This window comes from Desmodus rotundus, chromosome 1, assembly GCF_022682495.2.
Source record: "Desmodus rotundus isolate HL8 chromosome 1, HLdesRot8A.1, whole genome shotgun sequence".
Taxonomy (NCBI): domain Eukaryota; kingdom Metazoa; phylum Chordata; class Mammalia; order Chiroptera; family Phyllostomidae; genus Desmodus; species Desmodus rotundus.
This window is the reverse complement of record NC_071387.1, coordinates 1,860,780-1,878,472: the sequence shown is the minus strand read 5'-3', so window position 1 is coordinate 1,878,472 and position 17,693 is coordinate 1,860,780. Positions and strand designations below refer to the sequence as shown.

At 63.9% G+C, this 17,693-nt stretch overlaps 1 protein-coding gene across 2 annotated transcripts in view; it reads right to left on the bottom strand.

Moving 5' to 3' along the window:
* The window catches only part of COL5A1 (collagen type V alpha 1 chain), a 116,935-nt gene that overhangs the window by 25,310 nt on the left and 73,932 nt on the right, over positions 1-17,693 (bottom strand). For both annotated transcript variants that reach the window (XM_053919085.2, XM_053919086.2), the window contains exons 29-42: positions 16,368-16,421; positions 14,368-14,475; positions 13,689-13,742; positions 11,612-11,665; positions 8,901-8,945; positions 8,715-8,768; positions 8,011-8,055; positions 7,570-7,623; positions 6,552-6,605; positions 4,223-4,276; positions 3,490-3,597; positions 2,065-2,154; positions 1,917-1,970; positions 692-799 (exon numbers count right to left, since the gene is read on the bottom strand). In XM_053919085.2, the coding sequence (XP_053775060.1) occupies positions 692-799; positions 1,917-1,970; positions 2,065-2,154; positions 3,490-3,597; positions 4,223-4,276; positions 6,552-6,605; positions 7,570-7,623; positions 8,011-8,055; positions 8,715-8,768; positions 8,901-8,945; positions 11,612-11,665; positions 13,689-13,742; positions 14,368-14,475; positions 16,368-16,421 (936 nt within the window). The remainder of the gene's footprint in view (positions 1-691; positions 800-1,916; positions 1,971-2,064; positions 2,155-3,489; positions 3,598-4,222; positions 4,277-6,551; positions 6,606-7,569; positions 7,624-8,010; positions 8,056-8,714; positions 8,769-8,900; positions 8,946-11,611; positions 11,666-13,688; positions 13,743-14,367; positions 14,476-16,367; positions 16,422-17,693) is intronic.

The window sequence follows — 17,693 nt, the reverse complement described above, 5'->3', positions numbered from 1 at the left end:
CATCTGCAGGTCACCGGTGGGGGAGAAATGGGGTCGGGAAAGGAGGGGCTGGCAGCGGGCAGCCCAGGAGGGTCCCTCATGGAAACCAAGACTCAAGAGCCCCCCTTGAGGTTTCACAAAGCCCCCACACTGTTGGGGTTCATGGAGACGGGGGTTACTGGGAGCCTGGAAAGAAGCTTCTGGTCTTCCCTTCACACGCCTCTCGTCCTTTCTTTCCTCCACACCTGCCCCCAGGCCAACCAAGGAAGTCCCTGTCCCAAAGGTCCACCTCTGTCACACAGAGACAGCAGGGAGGGGCCGTGCACGCAGCAGTCGGCTGTGGCCCATCCACTAGTGGCACCGGAGCCTGGACCTGACGAAGGCCGAGGCCACGTTTGGACACATGTCCCCAGCCCCTCCCTGTGTCTGCACAGGCCAGGGCACAGACAGCAGACGTAACAGGCAGATGCTTGCCCAGGACACTCCCCAGTACCCCCGCCACTCAGGAGACCTGAGGAGAGCCCCTTACCCACTTGGGGAACCCAGCCCCTGGACCTCAGTCGGGACCCCGGGAACACACACTCATTCCTGGGGGACTTCCTCAAACTTCACCCCTCCCACTTCCTGCAAAGCCCCAGGGAAACACCCATGGTGGGGGCCAAGGCAGGGTGGAGCTGGGCTGGGGTGGACCCCCATCCCACATGGTACTCACAGGCGCTCCTTTCTCCCCAGCAGGCCCCGGAGGTCCCTGGGGCCCGGGTCTCCCTGGAATTCCGATGGGCCCAGCGGCACCGGCTGGACCTCGCTCCCCCGGAGATCCCTGGGATGGGGCAAGAAAGAGGTTCGTTTCAAGGCTCTCAAGCAGCGGGGACAGGGTTCCCAGAGCCCCGCTGGCCGTGCCTGGAGCCCACGGCAGCCCCTGGGGCCTCTACAGGCACAGGCAGCTCCACCCAGGGTCCGAGGAGCTGCGTTTCTGACGCCCTGAGCGACGGTGAGCGCCTCTCCCTAAGACAGCCCTGGAGTGCGTTCTTCCTGGGGCTGCCCCCCACCCCCCAAGAGGGGTCCACCTGCCCGCCTGTGTCCTTCCGCCCTGCTCCTCCATGTTTTGGGGGGCGCTGCCCTGGGGGCACTGCTGACGGGGGGCACTGGTGACAGGGGGCACTGGGCCTAGTTTTATGGTGTCATCCTGCACGGGGCCCTTCATCGGAAAGAAAGGGGACATTTTCGTTCCCATCTGCCTTCCTGGCCGTCACCTCTCTCAAAGGGCCCCTGACTCTGCAGGGGAAAGTGGGCGCTACTTCGTGGGGTCCCCTCTCAGTCCCAGCCAGGGGCCAGGCTGCCCCTGAAGCCCCGCATCTGTGCAGCTGAGTGGGACCAAAGCCTATGCTAGGTTTCCGTAAAGCATCAGCCAATAACGGGGGTCCGGGGCGTGTCCGCTGAGGGCCGGCGTGGTCCCTGATGTGCCCAACCCCCTGAGACCACAGCAAAGGGTACGGAACCGTAATGTCAGAGGGACCATTTAGTTCCACAGGCAGCAGGTAAGCAAACCTTGACCCACAGGCCCTGGGGTCAGACCTCCCACCTGGGCGGGCTCGCCCCTGCCCCTGGTGGCCCTGGGCATGTGGGGAGCCCACCCCTGAGCTCATGCTTAGAAGCAACAGGGGCCATGCACGCTTCCTTCCCGGCTGCCCCCGGCCCAGCCTCACGAAGCGTGCCAGCTGCTCCATGCCCCTTGCAGGCACAGTGGGGCCCTCAGCCCTCCACCGCCCCTCACACAGCCTGCTCCTAGGCCCTTTGTCACCCCGGCTGCCAGCTCGGGTCACACTGTCCACACCCCTCCAGAGTCCACACCTCCACCACGGCCTTCTGAGGACCCACTGCAGGACCCCCGTCTCCCCGGCCGAACACGTTCTGAGCTAGAGGGCAGCACCACTCACCGCGGGGCCTGGTGGGCCGGGGGGGCCCTCGCTGCCTTTCAGTCCAACCGCTCCCTGCAAAGCAACAAGAGTGTGGTTAGGGGCGCTGCGGGGAGAGGCCCCGGGCTGGGCAGTGTCCACCCCTCCCCCCGCCTGGCCCCTTACTCACCACTGGGCCAGGGAGCCCTCGGTCCCCAGGGAAGCCACGGAGTCCTGGAGGGCCGTCTTTCCCAGGGAGGCCGACGGGGCCTGGGTCCCCCTGAAATCAGAGCCACAGGCTGGTTTCTGAGTGACGCCCAGGACCAGGTCCATGGGGCCAGCATGGGGGGCTCCCGGGGGCTCGGCTCGCAAGGAATCCTAGTGCTGACTTGACTCGCTGGCGGGCAGCGCTGCGCCCTGAATCCCTCCCACACACGTGCCTCGGAGGCCCGCTGTCGGGCCGACGTGGGTGGTCCTGGGGACCGACTCCGTCTGTGACTCTGCCCCAGTCCTTCGGGGCCGCGTGGGCGGAGTGGAGTGGAGTGGAGGGCGAGGCGGCTGCTCCGCCCTGGGTCTGCCTTCCAGGGGTTGGGGTCCCCGGAAGCGGAAGGCGCAGCCCAGGGGTTGGGAGCCTTGCCCTGAGTGCACAGGTCACCGGAGACGCCCGTTTCAGGCCGCGTGTTCTGACAGCCGCACACCCAGGCCTGCGCCTTCTCGCAGCCACACGAAAGCCTGGGTCATCTCTTCCAGTGTCTTCTCTGGGGCCAACTTGGCAGCGCAGGGGCCCCCAACCAGCACGGCCTGGGCCCCCTTTCCGAACTCCGGGGGCCTCCTTGTGCCCGGGGCCCACCCTGTCCCTGCATCTACACGGAGACAACGCCTGCTTATACATCCTGTGCGCACACACGTCTGTTTTTCAAGCACGCGTGCGTTCAAATGCAAACACACGCACACTTAGGTGAGCGTTAATGTTGCCGCTGTCCCTGCTGGCCCTACCTGACGTTCGCTCTCCTGCGTGCGGCCGAATGGGAGGTCGGAGAGCGGGTGTTCCCTGTGTCTCTCACGGGAAACTGAGAGGGAGGGGCGCTGTTTTGTGTGCCGATGCACAGGGATTAGGGCCCCGGACAGGGCCCCAGGCTGGAGAAGAGGCTCCCTGAGGAACAGGGCGGGGACGCAGAGCCGGGAGGCAGAATAGAAATGCATCCCTCCTCTATTTTTACTGTTTATTTTTTTGCCTGTAACGGTGGGCAATTTGTTAAAAGGTCGCTTTCTAGGAAACACAGACGTACGAGGTGTCAGAGCATTTTATGTGTTTCTGGGAGCAGCTGTGACGGCTGGGGAAGAGCTAGGGACAAGACACGGCCCCTGGGCAGAAGGCCAAGGCGGATTTGACCCCCAGACCCTTTATGCCCATCCCTGCGGTGGGTCAGCTCAAGTCCTCTTTCAAATTAGGCAGAAGTACAGCCAAGATCATGGTCTGGGCAATGGGCTGGCATAAGAGGCGCTTGCCTGAGAAATTACACATTCGGCAGCAAAGAGCAGCAGAAAATAGACAAGTACCGAAAGGACGCCTTAGGGAACGTCTGGCCTGGTGTGGAAGGTCTGAGAGACTCACCTTTGTCCCTTCTTTCCCGGTAAGGCCCGGGAGCCCCTGTTCACCTGGGGGGCCCGGGGGCCCGGGGTGGCCACGCTCGCCCATCGGACCAGTTTCTCCCGTGGGGCCCTGTGGGGAAAATCAGCATCAGCCACACATGTCAGGGGACGCACAGGGGAGCCACCTTCTTTCCCTGAACCTAAGGACAGCCTGGCTGCAGAAGCAGAGCGCCCGCACCCTCACCCACACCCTCGTGTGGCTTTGCAAGTCTTGCCGTTCTGGTAGAAAGTCCAGGAAGGAAAAGATCAGAGCCAACCGGGAGGAGGTGGTGCCACGCCGTGGCGAGGGGCAGCCACGTCCGCCACGGGGGAGGTGTGTGGCCATGTCTCCTGCAGCCCGTGGGCCCGGCGGGTCAGCATTTCCCACTTTGTGAGGTGTGAGCATCCAGGAAACAGGGTGACAGGCCCCGCCCCTTGCTCTAAGGCGTCGGTCCTCGCTGCAAGCCACCCCGGAGGGATCCGAGGGCAGTTAGAGCTGCAGGCCATGGGACCCAGGGCAGCCAGGCTGCTGTGGCCACCATGGCCACCATCAGCAAGGGCTCGGGCAGAGCCGGCATGGCCTGGCCCCCATCACCCGTGCAGAGCACGTCTCTGAACCTTCAGAGACCGGGGGCACTGACACCTGAGCCGTGCCCCGCCCCCCGTGTGCAGGTGACACAGGATGACCGGTGAGACCTGGGGAAGCTGCATCTCACCTGGGGGCCAACCACGCCCGGTGGGCCTGGGGGGCCCGTCTTGCCTTGGAAACCCTGTGGAGAGAGAGGGACACGCTGAGCTGTCGCCGCAGTCCCCACCCACGATGTCCCAGACTTCATGGCGGGGAGGGCCTGCTTCCCTCACTCCACCATGTCTGCGTTCAGTCCCAGAGGTGACGAGGCCAGCACGTCAGCCCCAGTGGCCGCTTCCCGCAGCCGCGCTTTCGTGCGGAGATGCATTTCCACACTGCCCATCTTCACAGTGGCCCTGCGTGTGTGTGTTTCGGGGCAGATGAGGAGCTGTTGGCGGCGTTGGGAGCAGGATTTGGGCGCTCGCTCTGGGCTGAGTCTCGTGAGCGACTCTGTGGAGGCCGCCCTGCCTCTGCCGCCTGTGCCGCTGATGCGGGACCGGCAGTTTCATAGTGCACCCCTGGGCACATGCCTCAGCCAGGACCCTGGGCCGGGGCTGCCTGCCTAACCCGTCGGGGCGACTTGACGGGTTTCCAGTCTCTGCTCTGCGCACAGCGTGAATGTAACCACCCTGCATCACTCCTTCTGCGGAGAAGGCGCCTTGTGACGCCGCAGAGAAGCACAGACGCCAGTCGGAGTCTGCAGAGGGATGCGGCTGCTTTGCAGACCTCGCTGGACCCAGAGAGTGAATGAGGGCAGCTCAGCCTCCCACCCCCTCCACCCCCGGGGGGAGGAGGCCCAGCCCTGGCGACTCCAGGGCTCTCCACTCCAGGCCCCCTGGGCTGCACGCACGGGCGAGAAGGGCCATTTCTGAAACAGTGTCCTCTGCAGGGGGCATTTACCGGGACAGAAACCTGGGCGCTGAATGCTTCCCGGAAGTGCCCGCAAGGAGGCAGGAGCCTGGGGGAGGCAAAATAGGCCCCCTGTGCGCGCCATGGTGTGGGACCACCTGCAGCTGCTGAGGGTGGGATTCACCCTGGCTGAGAAAAGGGCTTTGGGCTCAGGAGAAGGAATGACCTGGACTACTTCCATTTTAGAGGGCAGACGGAGCCAGCACCCTGGAGGGCCTTTCTGGACAGCAGGGCTGGACTCCATGGAGCAGGCGTCTGTCCAGACTGGCTTTGGAAGGGGCTGTACTCTGTCTGTGGGGCGGCTGGCGCGGCAGGGGCAGCTGGAAGGGCCTTACTACTTCCCCGCAAGGCCAAGCCGCTCGGCCACCCTGCCAGCCTTGTTCCGGGTAAGTCAGAGAAAAGCCCTGGGCTGTGCCACCCTCCCCTCTGTCTCCCCAGAACGGCACTGAGGAGACATGGGCACAGCACAGGTGAACGTTCTAATTTTCCTCTGTGAACAATAGGGCAGAGGAATCTCTGTGAGCTAGCACCACGAGCCGAACGGCAGCACACGGGGAAGGAGCAATTAAATGAGCTTCCGTCACAATGAACCAAAGAGACAAAGGGATGTTTTCTTAAGCCAGCACCAAAGAATGTATTAAATACAGCGTCAAAACCCCACTGCGGGGAGGGGGGGCGCTGCTTCTGCGAGAAACTTCAGAGACCTCGACCCACGGAACGTGGCTGTGGAGGCGAAATTGCCTGTCGACCTGCACCACACAGTGACTGGGAGGTCCCCAGGCCCTGTGAGCCCAGAGCGGCCTCAGCCTGGAGCCCCCAGGTCACAGGTGTGCCCACGCCCATCCCTGGGACACGTTTACAACAGACACAGCGTGAAGCTGGACCACATCCCAGGCGGCTCACGAGCAAGGCGATGATCACATTTCCAATAAACACGCTATCTTAAAACTAGAAACACCAGACCGCTTTCACACCCAGGTGCCGGAGCCCACCACGGGCACTGCTAAAGGCGAGGGCCAAGACAGCGGGCAGGAGCGTGTCTGAAGTCCTGGTCTGGCCCGTTGGGCCACCTGTCCTCACTACAATGGAGGCAGGAGAAGGAGCGTGCCGGACACCTACGGCCAACCTCGAGACGTAAGGAGCTGGCCGGAAACAGCCAGGGCTGGTGCCGGCCCTGCCCCTTCTAGGAGGTTTACAGCCCGAAGGGCCGGAAGCGGCCTCCCTGCGCCCCGCCTGTTTGCCTTTGGAAAGCGTGCTGTTCCAGGAGCTGCAGTCGAGATTACTCAGAAGGGAGGGAGGCTGGCCGCTCGGGACCCAGGGTGCCCGTGGCGTTCTGTGTGCGTGTTGTGACATGTTTCCATGTGACCCTGGAAGCCGGCACCTGCCATCCGTGCGCTGGGGTCTGCAGGGCTCCCCACAGGCCCGAGGGGCAGTGAGGCTGGATGCCCACGCCCAGGCGGCAGCGGACGCCAGGCCAGCCCGTGTCCCCCTGCACCACCAGTACTCACAGTCTCGCCTCTCTGTCCAGGGTGTCCCGGGAGCCCGTCCTTGCCTGGGGGGCCCTGAGGAGGAAGCAAAGGGACAGAGTCTCCTTCCATTCTGAGAAGCTCGTGCCCTCGGGACTTAATGCTGCCTGGGGCAGCAAAACTGCCGCTTCGCTTCTCAGGTGATCACCGAACCAGTCCCGGTGACGACACACCAGTAGGAGCCCGGCACCCTCATCTCCCAGGGGGAGAAACTGAGGCAGGGAGCTGTCACTGGCTCCCTAAGGTCCAGCCAGTGGGGGGCGCCAGTGGATGGGGGCCCCGAGTCCGCCCAGGTCGGAAGTCAGCTCCTTCCTAACTACCGCCCTCAGGCACTGCCCGCGGGCAAAACCTCCCCTGGGTCGAAGTCCCCTCCTCCCAGAGGGTGTCAGACACAGCCACCCTGACCCCGGGGCCTGCGGGCGGGGCCTCACCAGAAAGAGGGTGTCTGCCTGCGTCATCTAGTCCCAATGGGGGGGACCCCACATCCAGTGACTGGTGTCCTCATAAGGAGGTGGGACTCAGAGGCCACATGGAGACAGGGGCAGAGGTCGGGGCGGCGCATCTACCAGCCAAGGACAGCCAGCAGGCTAGGAGCTGGGACAGGGGCAGGACACGGAGTCCCACCGGGCCTCGGGAGGAGCCCACCCTGCCTGGCCTGGATGTCGGTCCTCTGGCCCTGGACTGTGAGAGGGAACCTTTCCTCCTGTCGACTGACCGGCTGTGGCACTTTGCAACGGCAGCCCCAGGACCCTCACATGGGACCCGGCTGGAGAACTCGGCTGTCCAAAGGAGAGAGGGGCCCGTGCCCCCCAGAGCTTGCCGGCTCCCCAGCGCGGGAGGGTCAGGTGGTGCACACAGCCACAGACGTCTCAGCGCAGCCCCGCCTCCCCACTGACCCACCTCCCACCACGAGGAGGCTGTACGGGGCCCTGGGGACAGACAAGCGTCTCCAGAAAAGCCTGATATCACAGGAGCCAAACCAGGAAAACACGTTACTTACAGGGGGGCCCTTGGGGCCAGGAAATCCGGTCGGTCCTTGGGGTCCGTTGGGTCCCTGGGGAGAGAAAACAGCCAGTTTGAAGGCAGCAGCCCCCACCACGTCCTCCAGAGTCCTTCTCCGAGCACAGGCCCAGCTCCCCACTCTCCCCAGGACCCCTGCTCCCTTGATGCCAGCCCCTCCCTCACCAGAGCGCAGAAGGAAGGCTGGTCAGGGGCCCAGGGCGGCCAGGTCACAGGGCACGGTCCCTCAGGCCGCATGGCCTGGAGGACCCAGGTTCCCAATATCCCAGCCACCCCCATATCCCCAGGCCTGGGGCCGAGTGGGCAGGGGGCTGTCCCCCACGACAAGACTTGACCCCCAGCACAGCTGCCACTGTGCTCCCTCTAGACTTTGGGGAGACCTCTCTCCCGCACGCCCTGCAGGAGAGCAGCTGGCGCTTACCCGCTCACCCGGAGGGCCGGCCGGGCCATCCCCTCCAGAGTTGCCCTAGAGGGAGGGAGAGAGGGAGGAAAGCTTCTTGTCGTTACTGTCACTGTTTGTGACGGAGACTCTGGCCACACCACCCCATGCCCTGCAGTTGGTCCCCACTCTCAGCGTGGACGGATGCACTGTGGCCTCCAGGTGAGTACGTCCAGGTAGCGAGGGGACAGGCCAGGCCGGGACCTCAGCCAAACGGCAAGCCCATCTCCGTGGTGGGAATGCGCTCTGGGACTACGTCCAGAACAGGACAAGGCCTCGCGTGGCTGAGGTCCCCTCCACGCTGACAATCGGGGGTCCGTGTCCCACCCCTCGGGGGGGCGGATGTGGCTCAGGTGCTCACCCACGGCAGCAAGAACTTTCTTTAGATTTCTGGCAAAGGTCTCAGCAGCTTTCAAACCCATTTTCAAGGAAAGAACTGAGGCCTCCCCACCAGAACCGGACGGGGCATTTGGCCCAGCCCAGCTGTCCTGGCCTCCTAGGGCCCCATCTACCCCGGTCTCACCTCAGCCCCACCATTCGGGCTGACCCAGCCCATCCACAGGCAGCTGGAGGTGCCCGGCACCCTCTTAAATCCCCCAAGAACACTCCCTTCTTCCCGTTTCACAAGAAAAAGCCCCATGGCCCTCAGGCCCGCCCTGTGGGTAGCAGGGGTGGTAGGAACATACCTTGGGGCCGGGCTTCCCAGTGATGCCCCGGGGGCCTCTTTCGCCCCTTGGACCCTGGACAGAAGGGAAAGAGGAAAGGTCAGCTCACACCCCTCAGACTCCCCGAGACCACCTTCCCCGCGCCCGGGGCCGCTCCCTACAGCGTGCCCGTGTTTCTGGACCGCCCTCGACCCAAAGGGAGGTTACCGTTGGGCCTCGCTGCCCCCGTGGTCCCGGCTTCCCCGGTGTGCCCTGGAATCAGAAAAGGAGGTCAGTCGGTCACTGCCTGTCACCTCCTGCGTGGTGGCCTCTCCTGGTTTGTGGTGCAATGGCTAGAAATCAGAAACCAGGAAGGACCCCCCGCTTATCTTTGTTTTAATTGGAGAGTTTGGGGGAGGAGGGATTCAGGGCGCCTTCAGCACGCACGAGGCTTGCTGAAATCCCATTTTCTCCCTGCGGTCTGATGGACGCTTACCGCCCTGATCTGGTTTCTCGCCTGGAAGCTTCTGCCCCCACCCCCCACCTCCCTCCTGGCCCTCTGCTCTCCTGCCAGGGGTGGGGAGTCATTATTGCAAGAAAAGAGAGGAAAGTCAACCGGTTCATACATAATTCACTTCTGCTACAGTCAAGAATATTAGCCATTAAATTTTCAGCAGGTTCTGCAGACCAGCACACTGGCAATTCGACACACAAACCCTCTATCCAGGGGCCGTTTGCGTCTCTCCTAATGGACCTGAGGCTCCTCTGCTGTCCCGCATTTCCCAAACCGCGGAACCAGACGGAGGCACCTCGCTTGCTTTCCTTCTGAAGTGACTGCGGGAGAGCTGGTCGCTGCCACGGGGAGGCAGTGGGCTGACCGGGCCCCCGATCTCCACCGCTTCCCCGGTCCTTTTCCAGAATTTTTTCTGGTTTTGGATGGCCAAGCTGGAGAAGGGGCTGCGTGCTCACAGTCCCTGCCAAGTCTCCTCTCACTGCCTTCTGTCCACTTGCGTTCAGAACCAACCTGCTTGCTAGTCTCCCATTTTGAAAGGAATTGAGCCCTGGCTGGCGTGACTCAGTGGATTGAGTGCCGGCCTGCGAGCCAAAGGTTCACCAGTTTGATGCCCCCTCAGGGCACCAGCAGGGGGCGTGCGAGAGGCAGCTGCACACAGATGTTTCTCTCCCTCTCTTCCTTCCTCCCTTCCCCTTTGTCTAAAAATAAATAAAGTCTTTACAAAAATTTTTTAAAAAGAAATTGAATAAAACCATGTGTGATGACAAGGTAATTATGTTGCTTTTTAACAACGCCAGAGCCTTTGGCTTCAGATAAATATTTGCACAGAAAAGTTGATGAGGCGCCCGCGTCCTCCCCAGGTGGACTTTACCAGCCGGGACCCCTGGGCCAGTTGTGACCCCCTGGCGTCCACCAGGGCGAGCGGCTCCCACCCTCCGCCCTCAGCTGGCGCCACCACGGCCCAGGTGGGTTGAACGAGGCAGCGTGACCGGCCCCCGTTCTGACCTACACCCACTGGGTGCGAGGCTCAGGGAGCCAGAGGGTCTCAGCCACAACTCCTGCCCGGGCTCCCAGGTGGCACCTGGCTCCTCGGTCTTCTCTGAAAACGAACCCAAACCAGAGAGTGTCGGGCCCGGTGACTGACACCACTGGACGGGGCGCCACGATCCACAGCCTCCTCCACGCTCTGCCTGGGAGCGCCGCCCCGTGTCCTCCCACGGCCCCAGAGGTGGCCTTGCTCCCGGCGAGAAGCCATATGCAGGTGAGAGAAGCCTCCTACTTGCTGGAGGGGACTCGACAGGGGTGGCTCTTCCCAGGCAGGGCCGCTGGGGCCCAGGGCAGTGACGGGTGGCCACACGGCTCACGTTCCACCAGCTGCGTGGGGACGCTCAGGCCCCTGGTGTTTTTCCTGTTGAACCCACTGTCGGACGTCCCAGAACATGCGCCTCGAAGCCAGGACGGGGCCAAAAGGAGTCCCCAACGCAGCAGCCAGCCGGCTCCGTCCGTGGGGCGTCTGGGGCCGGGAGGGAACGGCAGGTCTGCATGACCCAGGACTTCTGTTTGGCCTCAGGCCACCACCGTCCCGCTGTTCCCTGAAGACCGAGCCGTAGAGACACTGGGCACAGGAGGCCAGCTGAGCAACTGTTCTGACCTGAGTCCACTCCCCAGGGCCTCGGCGGCTGGCCTGCAGAGCCGCCCTGCTCCCGGGTGGTGGCCAGGCTCCAGCACCCAGGCCGCGGGCTTCTGTTCCTCATTGCCGCCCCCACGGTCCCCACCCAAACTCCAGCCAGGCGCCTCTGGGACTGTCGGGGAGGATGTTTCAAATGCAACCTGGCACCTTCCATCGGGGGCAAGACCTCACCCAGCTCCTCGTGGTGGGGAATCCCGGCCCCGCCCCATGGCTGCCGGCCCCACCCAGGGCACTGTCCCTCCGCCTGCTCAGGCAGCACCCGTCCTTGTTCAGGGTGACGACAAAGGGAAGGGAAGGGCGTCACACCTACAGGGTGCTCGGCAGGGGCAGCTCGGAGTGACAGAAGGGAAGCTCTCGAATTTGGACGGCAGCACTGGTGAGCTAGACAGTGAGCGAAAGAAAACTCCCTTTTCCTTCCTTTTACAATTAGCCTAGAGGAGAAGTCACCGGGGAGAAAGCAGCAGCGGGTCGGCTGCAGTCCTGCGGGGCTCGCCGTGCGGGCGTGGAGGAGGGACTGCCCTGCACGCTGGCCCTCACCTGCTGCCCCTCCCGCACCGCCCCAGGCTGGGCGGAGTTACCCCGCTGAGTGTGCAGCCACCACTGGCCTGCGGTCAGCACTCCGGGGAGAGGACAGCGCCCGCAGCCCGGGCGGGAGAAACCCCAACGCCCAGGGAGAGTGCCCCCCAGCTCTCAGGGCAGCAGAGCATGCCACCACCACAGCTCAGCCGTCCTTACCCTGCCCCCCTTCTCGCCGTTGGCGCCGGGAAATCCAGGAAATCCAATAGAGCCCTGGAAGAGAGGAGATGGGGGAGGACGCCTGAGCGCTGGGCCGGGGGAAGGACTCTGCTGGGCGGGCAGGGGTGGGGCCTGTTACAGTGCTTGGCCTCGAACACAGCCTCCTCTACCCCATCCACCCACGGTCCACCCACCATCCACCCACCATCCACCATCCACCACCCACCACCCCCCATCCACCCACGATCCACCCCCCATCCACCATCTACCACCCACCACCCCCCATCCACCCACAATCCACCGCCATCCACCATGTACCCCTTCACTGTCCACCACCATCCACCACCCACCACCCTCCATCCACCCACGATCCACCCACCATCCACCATCCACCACCCACCACCCCCCATCCACCCCGATCCACCGCCACCTACCATCCACCATCTACCCCTTCACTATCCACCATCCACCCACGATCCACCACCATCAACCATCCACCACCCACCACCCCCCATCCACCCACGATCCACCCACCATCCACCATGTACCCCTTTACTGTCCACCACCACCCACCACCCACTATTCCTCCAGGACCCACCCGCGATCCACCCACCCACTACCTGGCACCCACTTCACGAACAGACCCTCAGCATCTCCAAGACCCCAAATCTATAAACCGAAAGGGAGCCCCCACCACATCCCCCTTTCTCCCTCTCCCGCCCCTCCCCACACACAGCCGTGTCTCCAAAAGGCTGGTGCTGCGGGACAGGAGGGCACGTTTACAGCGGAGACTGAGGGGAGACGAGGCGTGACTCGCACTCTGAGGGTGCGCCGTCGCAGGTCTGGCCGTGTGCCCGGCACAGCCCCAAGTGCAGCCCGGCGGCTCGCACAGTCGGAAGTGACCGTGAACTCGGGCACCAACTGGCAGCTCCCTGTGGGACTCTAGCGCCTCACCTGCTGCACGTGGGTCGACGGGTCAGCGCCGGCCCGCGGGGGCGCTTGCTGCCTCTAGGGGTCTTGCCCCTCCTAGTGGCTTAGAATCCTGACTCGAACACTGCAGGTTTCCAAACCTTGTACTTCCCACCCACGTGCCCTCCTGCCATCAGATGGGAGACACCCCGAGGAAACCTGGGGTGCAGGTTCCACAGCACCCCGCTCAGGAGCCGGGTCGCTGTGCATGAGAGCCTGGCTGCATCTCATCCCTGCCCCCTCGGCTGCCAAGGCCTGCCCCCGCCCTTCCAAAATACTGCCTGAACTTGACCTCTATGGCCCCACCTCTCCCAGATTCCTCTACTCCCCTAAAGAAAAAGTGTGTCCATCACCCCTTGCATCCGGGGCACAGTGGGCACCACCGGTGTGGGCAGCCATGGCCTGGTCAATGCCCCATCGTCGGTCACTAAACAAACTCCTGCCTCTCGGCGAACTGCCCCCTGCACCGTGGGGGCCAATCTGCACCCTGAGCAGGGACATGGGCTTCCACGGAGGACTGAGTGGGCATGTCTGTGACCAGAACGGAAACACCTTGAGGTCCCTGGTCCCCGTCCCCCATAACCAGGACTGAGCCAAGTCCACACGCAGATGCCAAGCACAGCAGAGCCGCAGGGGCAGGCCTGAGACACGACACGACCCTCCTCCGAGGTTACTCAGGTGTCTGGTGTGGGCACATGGTCATTTTTAAGGAAGAACCATGAACGATAAAAGGTGAGGTTTTAAAAAGAAAAGAGTGTTTTAAAGGGTTTCCAAAGCCTGATGGAGCTGTTTCTCCAAAGCAGACTCTGCGTGAGAAAGGGTTTGTCTCCCAGTTACGGCAGATGGGCTTCAAATCGCCAGGGGGTCAGAGCCGGGATGGGTCCAGCCATGAGTCCTGTGTGTGGGGAACCCCGCAACCGCGGCCCTGAATAGGCCGCAGGCCCTGAGAACCCTGGGGGCGGCCCACACAGGCCCCTTCTCTTAGAGGCTCAACTAGAGGCCCTGAGAATGCAGGTGACACAGAGGGCAGACCTGAGAGACAGGTGGCAGATGGGGTTGGGACAGGGCACAGGGCAGGGAGGGGCCGGAGGGTCCCATCGAAAGTTACCTTTGGCCCTTGTCTTCCTGGGTAGCCGGGCAGTCCCGGGACTCCGAGCTTCCCCTGGGGGGAGAAAAGGAGCCGCGTGACGTGGCCGCACGCGTTTCTCGATCCGAAAGACGCGGTCACGCCCGGGGTGCTGCCTGCCCTTCTGGGTGGCCCCTCCCACACCCCCGGCCATCTCCGAAGCCACAGTGGCCTGCAGCGAAGGCCTGGATCAAATCAAGGGTGGGACCTCACTTCAGCCTGTTGTGAGGTGGTTCTAGTCCTGGGGTTCCTGGGGCAGGACGGGGCAGGACAGGCCGCGCAGGGACCCATTCCCAGTGGGGCGGGGGCGGGGCGGGGGACGGGGCGGGCGTGCAGGAGAAGGGCAGGCGCCAGGGCTCTGCACGGGGAGAGCAGGTTGGTGGAGGGGGGATGGGCTCGGACCCTGGGCTCTGTGCAGCCCCCGGAGGAGAGGTCCTTCCAGGGGCCCTGCAGGGCGCTCCGCAGGGCTCAGGACAGGATGAGAAGGGGGCTGACCTGTCCGCAAATCTGGGTGGTGGGGCTGGTGGCGGCCAGGGTGTCAGGATGAAGGACATGGGACCGGAGCCCACGTCAGGGACCACAGCACCCCGGGCGCAGGGACTCAGCCTGGCCACTGGGAACGGTCTGTCCCCAGGAGGGGACCGAGCACCGTGTCACATACCTTCTCCCCAGAGGGCCCCAGCGGACCAGGGTCGCCATTCGGACCCCCACGACCCTTAGGGCCTTCGGGACCATCTTCCCCTCTGGGACCGGGTGGGCCGATCTCCCCCTGCAAGGCAAAGAAGAGAAGGTGAGAGAGACCCTGCGGTGTCCACGGTCACCGCCGCTCAGGGAGTGAGGACAGGACCCCAGGCCTCTCTAAGGGCCATGTGGCCGGCTTGGCCCTCAAGCCCCCTTAAGCAGATGCAGCCTCCTCATGCGGCAAACCACAGGGCCCTGCTGAAGGGCCACGCTGCATCCCGTCTGCACAGAGCTGGCCGGCCACTGGTCCTGGGTCCAGGCCACACACTGCCACCTTCCAAGTACCTTCCCACCTTCTGGAAAAAGAGTGCCTCTTGGCCAAAATAACTGTTTAGCAACAAGAGCCCTGAAATGCTACCTCCCCCATCCTGGGGGGTGGGAGCCTCCCCTTCCTAAAACCCCGGGAGGCACCACAGTGGACGGTGGCCCCAGGCCAGGCAGCTTCCTATGCGTAGGTCAGCACAGAGCAGACCCCAAGAGGTCTCCCAGAGACAGAGGGGCCTCATCCCACTGCCCCAGGTTACAGATGGGCAGCCTGGGCCCAGACAAGGCCTCGGGGCCTGGCGAGGCCCCCAGCAGAGCCCCGGCCCGACCTGAGGGCCCACCCCGACCTCCGGCTCCTCCTCTGGTTGCCGGTTTCTAGGACTGGCTGCAGGACAGCTGTGCCCGGCCCAGACCGCAAACATGGAGCCTGGGTCTGTGGGTGGGCAGAGCGCGCCCTGCCCCGAGAAGCGTCCTGTTTTCCTCGCTCGGCAAAGACACCAGTCACATGTTCCCTGAGCACTGAGGAGCGCCCAGTGCTGGGCAGACAGCCCTCCATGGGAGAAGCTAGCCTGATGACGCTCGTCCCTGGCTGCGGAAGTGTCCCAGCTCCGGGGTCCCGTTCCCATCCTTCCCAACAAGAGGCCAGCTCACGGGCAGACTTTTGAAAACGGGACCTTCCTCGTATGGACCCAAACACGCGCGTTGAGTTGTCAGAGAGATGGGATCCCAAGATGGGGGAGTCAGGGCCCTGCCCCCACAGAGAACATTCTGGAACAGCTGTCCTTAGTGGCTACACAACTGGGACGTGACCAGGCAACGAACCCCTCTCTCGTCTGCCCTCCTGCAGAGGGAGGGTCAGATCGCCGGTGGCTTTCAGGCCCCAGGCGGAGCCCCGAGGGCACGGCTCTGGTCCCGGCGTGTTCTGTGGGGGAGCTGGGCCAGGTGCGTGTGCGGCTGCCGCCCCCTGGGCGCCGAGGGGCCTCCTTCTCTCCCGCTCGCACTCCCCGCGCGGCAGGCAGCTGGCCAGCTCCCCGAGACCTCCTCCAGGTCACCGCGTCATCACCGCCCGTGCTTGTTCCCGGTGACACGGCCAGCGGCTGTCTGCCAGCGCCCACCACCGGAGCCCCCACCCTCTAGCACCATGAGCTTCCTCTGGGGCCGAGAAGGCTTATTTGATGGGAACAACGGGGTTGTCACCCGTACTCCAGAGCCCTGCGTGAGGTCACAGAACACGGGGCTGTGTGGGGTCCTCACTCTGAAACACGGCTGGGACGTGTTTAGGGGCCACCATGCTCTAAGGGCCGGGCAGGGACCCTAGATCCCGTGGCCGGCGGCCCATGGCCGAGGGCAGGCTGCTACGTTCCCCGGTCAGACGGGGTAGCTTCTGCAGCCTGCTTCCTCTCTTCCGGGCACCTCCCTCGAGCGAAATGAATTGCTCTACAATCCGGAGTACGGGTCCCCACTGACCACCAGGGCAGGGTCAAGACACAGGACAGAGGGGAGGTGACCACACGTTGACCCCAAAGTGACCAGGGGGTTCGTGCCAGGTGAGGAGGGGACAGAGAGCCAGGCCTAGGGGCTTCTGGTGGTCCCTGCCCGCGGAGAAGCCGCTCTGTAGCCCCGAACGCCCTAGCCCCGCCTGCCCGGAACACTCACCCGGTCCCCCTTGATGCCCATGTCTCCTTTGAAGCCGGGAAAGCCGTCTTCCCCCTGGACACGGATGACAGAGAGAGAGAGAGAGAGAGAGAGAGAGAGAGAGAGAGAGAGAGAGAGAGAGCGCGCACGTGCCTTGGTCAAGACTGAGAACCCGCCTCCCTGATGGCTTTCCCACTCCACATGCAGCTCCCATCCCCCAGCCCAGAGCCTCCGGGCTGCACAGGACATGCTGGGGAGAGGACCCGGGGGCCACTTTCTGAGATGGGCCGAGACTGGTCGTGTCCAGCCATCTGCCAGGCCCACGGGCCTCGGAGCCCAACCCGGTGTGGCAGCTCACCAGCAGCAGCCACAGGGACACTGAAGCCCAGAGACGTGGCCCCTCCTCGCCCCCACCTTCCAGGGCCCCTGGGGACAGAGCACTAACTGTCCTCGTGGCCAAGAGGTGTCCCCATGCCACCCAACCCGCAGTCTCTCAAGCAGACCTGTCTCTGGCTAAGAGACCAATGTGACCGGACAGACATGGCCAAGCCAGGGCTCTGGGAAGCCACCTGCAACAGGACAAAGGTCCTGGGACCAGCGGGGGTGGGGAGTTCAGGGACCCGGGCCTGTAAATCGTCCCGGCAGCAGGGACACTGTCTGCCCCTACGGAACGTGCTTGACCACAGCCAACGGGTTCTATGGGGAAAGCAGCATCTGTGGGGTGGGTGCAGCCCCGGTTCCCCCACTTCCCAGCTTCCCGAGTCTCCAGGGACTAGGGCGGCTCATTCAGAAGCTGTGCTCGGGGTTCTGGCAGGCTCGGGGGCTCTGAGGGAGCTGAGAGACTGTGTGTGTGTGGGGGGGCGGGCTTCTTCCACAAAGAAGCCCACTGAGAACACAGACTGGGCAGGACGGCCTCGGCACACAGACCGTCCGGCTGCCGTGCCAGACCCGTCCAGCATGGTGCTGGAGGAGCCACCTCGGGACAGGACTAGCAGACTCTGCAGGCAAGGGAGCCTGCCCCTCCCGCCCAGCTCTGCTGCGGCCTGAAGGCTGCCGGGAAGAATGTAAGTGGACCCGCCTGCCCGGGAGGGGACTGTGGGGCGTCTGCTGGCCCCTGCAGAAGAGTGGGGGCTGGGGGCTGCCTCTGGCCAGGAACATGGCCTTGGGCAGGGGCACAAAGCCCCAGACCTCGGGACAGACACACACCCACGGCTCCAAGGGCCTGTCCTCCTGGACTTGCTGTCGTCCCTTTGCAAATGGTGTGTCCCCCAGGGTGGCACCGGTCCCCTCAGTACTCAGGGGCGATGCCCACACCAGCTCGTGCTGGAGAGCTGACGCCTAGGAGTC